This window comes from Lithobates pipiens, unplaced genomic scaffold, assembly GCF_037356315.1.
Source record: "Lithobates pipiens isolate NorthernLeopardFrog02 unplaced genomic scaffold, aLitPip1_a1.2 Scaffold_27, whole genome shotgun sequence".
Lineage (NCBI taxonomy): Eukaryota > Metazoa > Chordata > Amphibia > Anura > Ranidae > Lithobates > Lithobates pipiens.
In genome coordinates, this window is record NW_027507788.1 from 3,021,438 (window position 1) to 3,032,946 (window position 11,509).

General features: G+C 50.0%; 1 protein-coding gene across 2 annotated transcripts in view; it reads right to left on the bottom strand.

Annotated features, from left to right (window-relative positions):
* Nucleotides 1-11,079, bottom strand: part of CROCC (ciliary rootlet coiled-coil, rootletin) — an 80,724-nt gene extending 69,645 nt beyond the window's left edge. Inside the window, exons 1-3 of one of the 2 annotated variants that reach the window (XM_077456288.1) lie at nucleotides 10,757-11,079; nucleotides 8,832-8,973; nucleotides 7,624-7,772 (exon numbers count right to left, since the gene is read on the bottom strand). In XM_077456288.1, coding sequence (XP_077312414.1) covers nucleotides 7,624-7,772; nucleotides 8,832-8,973; nucleotides 10,757-10,816 — 351 coding nt within the window. In that variant the 5' untranslated portion in view covers nucleotides 10,817-11,079. Of the gene's footprint in view, nucleotides 1-7,623; nucleotides 7,773-7,864; nucleotides 7,876-8,831; nucleotides 8,974-10,756 lie in introns of those variants that run through there. The other variant, XM_077456289.1, reaches the window with a different exon arrangement.
* Between the last annotated feature and the right edge of the window lie 430 nt (nucleotides 11,080-11,509).

The window sequence follows — 11,509 nt, forward strand, 5'->3', positions numbered from 1 at the left end:
CAGTCTGCTTTGTCCCTGCTGTGCAATGTAAGTCATTGCTGCTTCTCCTCCCTATCTGCTGGTCCATATCTCCCTCTGAACTCCCCTCCTCTTCCTCTCTTGTGGGCACCCACGTGACATCACTAGACACGTCATCATCAACGTCACCTTCCCCACCGCTATAAGTAGAGTAGGCAGCAACACCGGGGACCAACCTCCTCCTTGGGCTGATCTGGGTACTGGCGTCAGACTGCTGAGTAGCGCTTGTTGCTACCTCCTCTTCCTGATCCAATACCAAGAGTGGCTGCGCATCAGAAATGTCCTCTTGATATGGATCGGAAAATAATTCCAGTGACTCAAGCGGAAGGTATGTGGTGGTGGTGGTGGTGGTCGTGTTGTTGGTGGTAGTGTCTTTGGGGGTGCACATAGCAGAGAGTGAAGAAGAGGGTGCAGATCGAGAGGATGAGGAGGGTGCAGAAGAGTAAGGCTGAGCGAGCCACTCAACCAAGTCTGGTGCATCCTTTAAAGTAATTGAACGCACCTTCTGCAACTTCCCACTTTGGCTCAAGCCTGTTGCTCCTGCCCTACCCCTACCACCCCTGCGGAAGGGCCTGCCTCTTCCTCTGCATGTCATTTTTTAAATGACCCTGTGACAAAACTCTTAGTCCCTATACCGCTGAAGGACTGCTGCAGTATAGGTGAGCGGTCAGCAGTGGTGCACGTCAACCCTATCTATTGTGGACCTATAGCGGTCCTTACAGAACAGCAGACTGTACCGCACTCAAGCCTATGTACCGTAGCACCCTATACCAAGTTACCAGTCCTTATAAGAACTTTTGTGGACCAAGCAGGTTGTGTATTAGTGTTTAGCAGACTGTACGTCAGTCCCTATACCGCTGAAGGACTGCTGCAGTATAGGGCAGCGGTCAGCAGTGGTGCACGTCAACCCTATCTATTGTGGACCGATAGCGGTCCTTACAGAACAGCAGACTGTACCGCACTCAAGCCTATGTACCGTAGCACCCTATACCAAGTTACCAGTCCTTATAAGAACTTTTGTGGACCAAGCAGGTTGTGTATTAGTGTTTAGCAGACTGTACGTCAGTCCCTATACCGCTGAAGGACTGCTGCAGTATAGGGCAGCGGTCAGCAGTGGTGCACGTCAACCCTATCTATTGTGGACCGATAGCGGTCCTTACAGAACAGCAGACTGTACCGCACTCAAGCCTATGTACCGTAGCACCCTATACCAAGTTACCAGTCCTTATAAGAACTTTTGTGGAACAAGCAGGTTGTGTGTTAGTGATTAGCAGACTGTACGTCAGTCCCTATACCAATGAAGGACTGCTGCAGTATAGGGCAGCGGTCAGCAGTAGTGCACGGCAACCCTATGTATTGTGGACCGATAGCGGTCCTTACAGAACAGCAGACTGTACCGCACTCAAGCCTATGTACCGTAGCACCCTATACCAAGTTACCAGTCCTTATAAGAACTTTTGTGGACCAAGCAGGTTGTGTATTAGTGTTTAGCAGACTGTACGTCAGTCCCTATACCGCTGAAGGACTGCTGCAGTATAGGGCAGCGGTCAGCAGTGGTGCACGTCAACCCTATGTATTGTGGACCGATAGCGGTCCTTACAGAACAGCAGACTGTAACGCACTCAGGCCTATGTACCGTAGCACCCTATACCAAGTTACCAGTCCTTATAAGAACTTTTGTGGACCAAGCAGGTTGTGTGTTAGTGATTAGCAGACTGTACGTCAGTCCCTATACCAATGAAGGACTGCTGCAGTATAGGGCAGCGGTCAGCAGTAGTGCACGGCAACCCTATGTATTGTGGACCGATAGCGGTCCTTACAGAACAGCAGACTGTAACGCACTCAGGCCTATGTACCGTAGCACCCTATACCAAGTTACCAGTCCTTATAAAAACTTTTGTGGACCAAGCAGGTTGTGTGTTAGTGTTTAGCAGACTGTGCGTCAGTCCCTATACCGCTGAAGGACTGCTGCAGTATAGGGCAGCGGTCAGCAGTGGTGCACGTCAACCCTATCTATTGTGGACCGATAGCGGTCCTTACAGAACAGCAGACTGTACCGCACTCAAGCCTATGTACCGTAGCACCCTATACCAAGTTACCAGTCCTTATAAGAACTTTTGTGGACCAAGCAGGTTGTGTATTAGTGTTTAGCAGACTGTACGTCAGTCCCTATACCGCTGAAGGACTGCTGCAGTATAGGGCAGCGGTCAGCAGTGGTGCACGTCAACCCTATCTATTGTGGACCGATAGCGGTCCTTACAGAACAGCAGACTGTACCGCACTCAAGCCTATGTACCGTAGCACCCTATACCAAGTTACCAGTCCTTATAAGAACTTTTGTGGACCAAGCAGGTTGTGTATTAGTGTTTAGCAGACTGTACGTCAGTCCCTATACCGCTGAAGGACTGCTGCAGTATAGGGCAGCGGTCAGCAGTGGTGCACGTCAACCCTATCTATTGTGGACCGATAGCGGTCCTTACAGAACAGCAGACTGTACCGCACTCAAGCCTATGTACCGTAGCACCCTATACCAAGTTACCAGTCCTTATAAGAACTTTTGTGGAACAAGCAGGTTGTGTGTTAGTGATTAGCAGACTGTACGTCAGTCCCTATACCAATGAAGGACTGCTGCAGTATAGGGCAGCGGTCAGCAGTAGTGCACGGCAACCCTATGTATTGTGGACCGATAGCGGTCCTTACAGAACAGCAGACTGTACCGCACTCAAGCCTATGTACCGTAGCACCCTATACCAAGTTACCAGTCCTTATAAGAACTTTTGTGGACCAAGCAGGTTGTGTGTTAGTGATTAGCAGACTGTACGTCAGTCCCTATACCAATGAAGGACTGCTGCAGTATAGGGCAGCGGTCAGCAGTAGTGCACGGCAACCCTATGTATTGTGGACCGATAGCGGTCCTTACAGAACAGCAGACTGTACCGCACTCAAGCCTATGTACCGTAGCACCCTATACCAAGTTACCAGTCCTTATAAGAACTTTTGTGGACCAAGCAGGTTGTGTGTTAGTGATTAGCAGACTGTACGTCAGTCCCTATACCAATGAAGGACTGCTGCAGTATAGGGCAGCGGTCAGCAGTAGTGCACGGCAACCCTATGTATTGTGGACCGATAGCGGTCCTTACAGAACAGCAGACTGTACCGCACCCAAGCCTATGTACCGTAGCACCCTAGACAGACCAAGTTACCAGTCCTGATAAAGAGCTTTGTGGAACAAGTGAGTTGTGAATGATTAGCAGACTGCAGCAGAAGGGCAGCAGTCAAGTATAATATTCTTTCTATATTTGGAAGAAAGAATATTATACGTGTACAAGCCTATTACCGTACCACTGATACCAGTCCTGAAAAGAACCTTTGTGGAACTAATAGTAACAGCAAGTCTTTAAAATTATCCTCACTGCCTGACACACTGCTTCCTGCCTGTCCCTATACAAATTGGCAAAAAAGAGTAGGCTGGAACGATTAGCTGGAACAGCTCTTTTGTGGACCTGATAGTAACAGCTAATGATGATGATGATGATGATGATGAAGAAAGACTAATCTGGCTGAGCTGTCCCTAAAATAGCAGCATACAGCGCTCTGTCCCTTTATCTAAACTGACAAAAGAAACTCAGGCTGCTGACCTAACACCTATACCAGTCCTGAAAAGAACTTTTGTGTACCAAATAGCTAGCGTTTTCTCTGTCCCTACTCCACACAGGATCCTTTCCCTACAGTGACAGAAGAAAGAATGTAAAATGGCCACCGGATCGGGTGTATTTATAGGTTAGGGGGAATGTCCAAGTGTCCATGAGCTGTCATGTCTCAATTGGTTGTCCTGTAACACATGATAAACGTGTCACGAAAGGTTAAAGTTCTTGTATACATTAAACACGTAAGTCCGCCGGGGCGAACGACGGAAAAAGGCGTTCGAACCCGCGGACGGCGAAAGTCGGAAATTCGCCGCGAAACGACCGCCGGGCGAACCGTTCGGCCATCACTACACCACACTACACACAAAGCACTCTGGTTTGTTTAATACAGTAGTGGACAAATGATCTGCACCGGCCAATCACATTTAAGTTTATTGTAGCCTCATCAGTGAAGGATAGTTTTTGATTGGTTGTTGGTCATTAAATCTGGCCAATTGCTGAACAAGGAAGACCGACTACACCAACACACATATTAAAAGATCTTAGAATAGTGGTCTCATCTATACTGTGGATTTGAGAATGCGGTAACCTTTGGGGCATGGGTTGACAGTTGGGTATCAGGCCGGGCACCGGGTAATGGGGGCACACAGTTGTGGTGCTGGGCACACCATTGGATTGGGTTGGGCATGTTATCTACAGAGTGGAGCCACCATCCAGCTCTGGGGGGGGGGGGGGGGGGGGTTTAAGGCTCCTCCAATAAAGACACTTGAAGAATGCCCATTGTCCCTCACCAAAAAGGCACAGACAGCACTGAATGCGATGAGTTTACCGTCCCCCCGGCAACCGTCACCACAGCGACCACCAATTCACGCCATTGTGCCGGTCACTGGTGGGGCCACAAAGACTGAGGGGAGCCGCTGACACCGAGACAACGGCACACATAGAGGGAGGCTCTCCGGTGACATCTGCCGACAGCCACCGATATGAAGAGTCACTATGGAAGAACACCGACTAATAAAGTGGAGTGCTAGCTCTGTGTACCAGATCTCAGCGATTCACATTTATCTGCCGAGAGCCATTCAATGAGCTCTTTGTTTTATTTCCTTCTGTCATTGGGATCTTTATTACTAGAAAACAGCGGGGGGCGCTCACTACAATGGCCGGCTATTGTACGGAAAAATCTGCACACATTCCATGTGACGCCTGTCTATGGGGGGGGGGCTTCCATACCCATCAGGGACCCGCCAGCGGAGGGCGCCCTCCACTCAGCTCCTGTCATCTCACCAGCCCAGCCTACTGCCCTTCATCTGGGGGTGACTTACTACAAAGTTACAATGTACAGTCTGATCACTTATCTTCTGTAAAGACGATGATCTGTGATTGGGGACACGGCGCGCTATCCTCGGGGGGGCACTGGACTGTAATAGGAGGGGACTGGGTCACAGACTCGTCTCGGCAGTGCAGGGCCCCCCAGTTAATGATTCCCTCTGGGGGGGTCTGGTCAGCAGCATGGGAAATATCTGAGAGGACAATGTCGGCGCTGGGTGCGTCACCAATGTCACACACACTACACTGACTGCGGGCAAGTCTCAGCTTGCCCGATGGCACCCTCTGCCCGCTGCCTGTCCGGACACGACTCTCACTGGCTCAGAGGGCGGCACAGCAGAGCCGAGATAAATGGGATGAAAAGACCGATACCGTGGGAACGCGCCGGGGACAGACGCAGACCCCTCCGCAGCAACCAATCCCGAGCCGGGGAATGGAATAAAGGACGAAACTCATCGGGGTTAATTTACTAAAACTGATGAGTGCAGCTCTGCATAGAAACCAATCAGATTCCGGGTTTTATTGTCAAAGCTTCATTGAACAAGCTGAAGTTAGAAGCTGATTGGCCGCCATGCACAGCTGCACCAAATTCTGGACTCTAAAGTTTTAGTAAATCCATATTAATAAACAATGTTACTTTGTATCTCTCTATCTCCCGTCTGATCAATGTTTATAAACAATGTTACTTTGTATCTCTCTATCTCCCGTCTGATCAATGTTTATAAACAATGTTACTTTGTATCTCTCCATCTCCCGTCTGATCAATGTTTATAAACAATGTTACTTTGTATCTCTCCATCTCCCGTCTGATCAATGTTTATAAACAATGTTACTTTGTATCTCTCCATCTCCCGTCTGATCAATGTTTATAAACAATGTTACTTTGTATCTCTCCATCTCCCGTCTGATCAATGTTTATAAACAATGTTACTTTGTATCTCTCCATCTCCCGTCTGATCAATGTTTATAAACAATGTTACTTTGTATCTCTCCATCTCCCGTCTGATCAATGTTTATAAACAATGTTACTTTGTATCTCTCCATCTCCCGTCTGATCAATGTTTATAAACAATGTTACTTTGTATCTCTCCATCTCCCGTCTGATCAATCTTTATAAAAACAATGTTACTTTGTATCTCTATCCCCCATCTGATCAATGTTTATAAACAATGTTACTTTGTATCTCTCCATCTCCCGTCAGATCAATGTTTATAAACAATGTTACTTTGTATCTCTCCATCTCCCGTCTGATCAATGTTTATAAACAATGTTACTTTGTATCTCTCTATCTCCCGTCTGATCAATGTCTATAAAAAATGTTACTTTGTATCTCTCCATCTCCCGTCTGATCAATGTTTATAAACAATGTTACTTTGTATCTCACTATCCCCCATCTGATCAATGTTTATAAACAATGTTACTTTGTATCTCTCTATCCCCCATCTGATCAATGTTTATAAACAATGTTACTTTGTATCTCTCTATCTCCCCTCTAATCAATGTTTATAATGAATGTTACTTTGTATCTCTGAATCTTCCACTTGATCAATGTTTATAAACAATAAGCAAAAAATAAATAAAGGATATATATATAAAGCACATCCTGAATAAACAATAAAAAATATTATTCTCCAATCACCCCATTTCACATCACCGCATTCAGTCCTCCTCCTTTAAAGAGGTTGTAAGCCCAGCACTTGAAGCAGCAAAGAGGAGAGAAGAGAGCTGGGAGGAGGTGCGGGCTGTGCTCTCTCTCCTCCTCCTCCTTTAAAGAGGTTGTAAACCCTTCCAGGGCCAGGACAAGGGGTGGGCAGAATGATCGGCTGCCCTGGGTGCAGCGTGTATTGTACAGATGGGGGCGCCAAAAGTTCAGCCTACTATACAGCCGACAGGAGTAGTGACAGCGGCATCACCACTTCTGTCAGCCCAGCGCTGGAAGCAGGGAAGAGAAGAGAGCTGGGAGGAGGTGCGGGCTGTACTCTCTCTCCTCCTCCTCCTTTAAAGAGGTTGTAAACCCTTCCAGGGCCAGTACAGAATGATCGGCTGCCCTGGGTGCAGCGTGTATTGTACAGATGGGGGCGCCAAAAGTTCTGTCTACTATACAGCCGACAGGAGTAGTGACAGCGGCATCACCACTTCTGTCAGCCCAGCGCTGGAAGCAGGGAAGAGAAGAGAGCTGGGAGGAGGTGCGGGCTGTACTCTCTCTCTCTCTCCTAAGCTCACACATAATGAAGGGGGGGGAGGGAGTGCAATGTGACATCTTTGCCCTGAGTGCTGGAGGCGCTTGTCCCATCACTGAACACTTCCATTAACCCAGCGAAGTGACCGGCCTCATGTGATACACCGAGATGAAACACATCCTCCTACATCAGTTGTACCCGTTTATCTGCAGCCTTCTCTACATCCTCCAAAAGTACACATTTTACACAGCATTTGTCAGCTCCAGCAGGCAGGGGGCAGGGATGTGATGTCACACACTGCACAGGGAGCCGAGTGTAATCTGAGACATGAGTGGAGGGAATAGACACACCCACCTCTACACAGTCTCTTGGGGGAAACATGCCACCTGATATCTATAAAATGCAACAACGGAAGGAGCGATGTGCAGAGAGGCCCTGCGGGCACAACTCACCCTCTCGCTGATGGCATTGTATTTGATGGCGAGCTCGTCCCTCTCTGCGCGGCTCTGCGCCAGGAGATCCTCCACCCGGGAAAGCTCTTGTTGCAGGATGCGATTTTCCTCTTGTATGGAGAGGAGGGAGGACATGTCTGCGGTGTCACCTGTGGAGAAGACGGCATGAACCGGTCACCGGCATCACCGCATACCGACGCGCCACATTCTTCTCATTAATAAGGGACAAGGCGGCACTCACCTGGCTCCGGGGGAGGGGATTTGGGGGGATATATACCCAACACATTATATTATATTCAACACTATATTACCAAAAGTATTGGGACGCCTGCCTTTACACACACATGGACTTTAATGACCCCCCAGTCTTAGTCCGGAGGGGTCAATATTGAGTTGGCCCTTTGCAGCTATAACAGCTTCACCTCTTCTGGGAAGGCCGTCCACAAGGTTTAGGAGATGTGTCTATGGGGAATGTTTGACCATTCTTCCGGAAGAGCATCTGTGAGGTCAGGCACTGATGTTGGACGAGAAGGCCTGGATCAAGGTCTCCCCTCTAATTCATCCCAAAGGTGTTCTATGGGGGTTGATGACAGGACTCTGTGCAGGCCAGTCAAGTTCCTCCACCCCAAACTTGCTCATCCATGTCTTTATGGACCTTGCTTTGTTGGAACAGGAAGGGGCCGTCCCCAAACTGTTCCCACAAAGTTGGGGGCATGAAATTGTCCAAAATGTCTTGGCATGCAGCCCCCAAAAAACAACCCCCTACACCATAATCCCCCCTCTGACACCATAATCCCCCCCCCCACACCATAATCCCCCCTCCATCAAATGATTTGGACCAGTGCCATAAAGAGATGAATGAGTGAGGTGGAGGAGGAGGAACTTGACCAGCCTTCACAGAGTCCTGACCTCAACACCTTTGGGATGAATTAGAGAGGAGACTGCAAGCCAGGCCTTCTCATCCAACATCAGTGCCTGACCTCACAAATGCTCTTCTGGAAGAATGGTCAAACATTCCCATAGACACGTCTCCTAAACCTTGTGGACGGCCTTCCCAGAAGAGGTGAAGCTGTTATAGCTGCAAAGGGCGGAGCCAACTCAATATTGAACCCTCCGGACTAAGACTGGGGGGGGTCATTAAAGTTCATGTGTGTGTAAAGGCAGGCGTCACAATACTTTTGGAAATATGGCGTATATACTGCACTCACCTGGCTCCGGGGGAGGACGGAGGTTCTGCGTTACAATCTGTCGGATACGATGCGGAAGGGGGTGCGGGGCGGGGTTGATGGTGTCACCGCGGACAGTGAGGGACCTCTGATCCGGAATGCTGAGGACCCGGAGGGTCAATTTCTGAAAGAGAAGAAATATCGCAATCAGATCGAGAATACGACTGACGGAACAAAATACTGGAATCACCTTCACCCGCCATCAATTCCAAGCTCCTCCCACACCGCAAACTGACACATATACCGCAGTGCTGTACAGAGATCACTGAGCCAATCACATCAATCTAATGTCCCCTCCCCCACAGTCACATTAGTCTCTGTACAGAGGAGCTTACACTCTAATATCCCCTCCCCCCCACAGTCACATTAGTCTCTGTACAGAGGAGCTTACACTCTAATATCCCCTCCCCCCCACAGTCACATCAGTCTCTGTACAGAGGAGCTTACACTCTAATGTCCTCTCCCCCCCACAGTCACATCAGTCTCTGTACAGAGGAGCTTACACTCTATGTCACCTCCCCCTCCACAGTCACATCAGTCTCTGTACAGAGGAGCTTACACTCTAATGTCCCCTCCCCCACAGTCACACCAGTCTCTGTACAGAGGAGCTTACACTCTAATGTCCCCTCCCCCCACAGTCACATCAGTCTCTGTACAGAGGAGCTTACACTCTAATGTCCCCTCCCCCCACAGTCACATCAGTCTCTGTACAGAGGAGCTTACACTCTAATGTCCCCTCCCCCCCCACAGTCACATCAGTCTCTGTACAGAGGAGCTTACACTCTAATATCCCCCCCCCCCACAGTCACATCAGTCTCTGTACAGAGGAGCTTACACTCTAATGTCCCCTCCCCCCACAGTCACATCAGTCTCTGTACAGAGGAGCTTACACTCTAATGTCCCCTCCCCCCACAGTCACATCAGTCTCTGTACAGAGGAGCTTACACTCTAATGTCCCCTCCCCCCCCCCCACAGTCACATCAGTCTCTGTACAGAGGAGCTTACACTCTAATATCCCCCCCCCCCCCCCACAGTCATATCAGTCTCTGTACAGAGGAGCTTACACTCTAATGTCCCCTCCCCCCACAATCACATCAGTCTCTGTACAGAGGAGCTTACACTCTAATGTCCCCCCCCACAGTCACATCAGTCTCTGTACAGAGGAGCTTTCACTCTAATGTCCCCTCCCCCCCCCCCCCCCACAGTCACATCAGTCTCTGTACAGAGGAGCTTACACTCTAATGTCCCCTCCCCCCCACAGTCACATCAGTCTCTGTACAGAGGAGCTTACACTCTAATGTCCCCTCCCCCCACAGTCACATCAGTCTCTGTACAGAGGAGCTTACACTCTAATGTCCCCTCCCCCACAGTCACATTAGTCTCTGTACAGAGGAGCTTACACTCTAATGTCCCCTCCCCCCCACAGTCACATCAGTCTCTGTACAGAGGAACTTACACTCTAATGTCCCCTCCCCCCACAGTCACATCAGTCTCTGTACAGAGGAGCTTACACTCTAATGTCCCCTCCCCCCACAGTCACATCAGTCTCTGTACAGGGGAGCTTACGCTCTAATGTTCCCTCCCCCCCACAGTCATATCAGTCTCTGTACAGAGGAGCTTACACTCTAATGTCCCCTCCCCCACAGTCACACCAGTCTCTGTACAGAGGAGCTTACGCTCTAATGTCCCCTCCCCCCACAGTCACATCAGTCTCTGTACAGAGGAGCTTACACTCTAATGTCCCCTCCCCCCCACAGTCACATCAGTCTCTGTACAGGGGAGCTTACACTCTAATGTCCCCTCCCCCCACAGTCACATCAGAATCTGTACAGAGGAGCTTACACTCTAATGCCCCCCCCCCCCCCCCACAATCCTGTTATCGGTCGCCCCTCCCGGGGATTACCCACCTGTATGACGGCTTCCAGGCTGTCCTCAGCGGGGTCCGGGCCCTCCTCGGCCGCACTCATCTATACGGGGCCCCCTGAGGACAGTCATGGGCCCCAGTGATCGGAGGAGCATTGTAAGAGGGGATTACACACCAATCTCCCCTCCCCCTCCCCCGCCTCCATTCACACCCATTGTGAGGACAGGCCGCTGGATGGTCTCTAGGACCCAGAGCTCCCCCCAGTGGGGTACGCGGCTTCCTGCTTGTAACCATGGAAACAGCAAACTTCCAGGAGCGCCATCTACAGAGCGGGTACAACCGACATCCACCAGAGGGCGCCCCGTGCTCAGAAACGGGGGGGGCTGAGGACCTCCAGCTGTTGCAGAACTACAAGTCCCATCATGCCTCTGCCTCCGGGAGTCACGCTTGTAAATATCAGTCTTGTAATGACTCATGGGAGGTATCTGTACACATCACTCACAACAACCAATCAGATCACAGCATGCAACAGATTCCATTACACCAGATCACTCCACACACAACTGATTGACACCCAACCCCCCACCCGCTGTGCCCATTATGAGGGGTTCCCACCATCCCTGTGCAGAGTTCCCGGGTCTGTACACCCGCTGTGCCCATTATGAGGGGTTCCCACCATCCCTGTGCTGAGTTCCCGGGTCTGTACACCCGCTGTGCCCATTATGAGGGGTTCTCACCAACCCTGTGCTGAGTTCCCGGGTCTGTACACCCGCTGTGCCCATTATGAGGGGTTCCC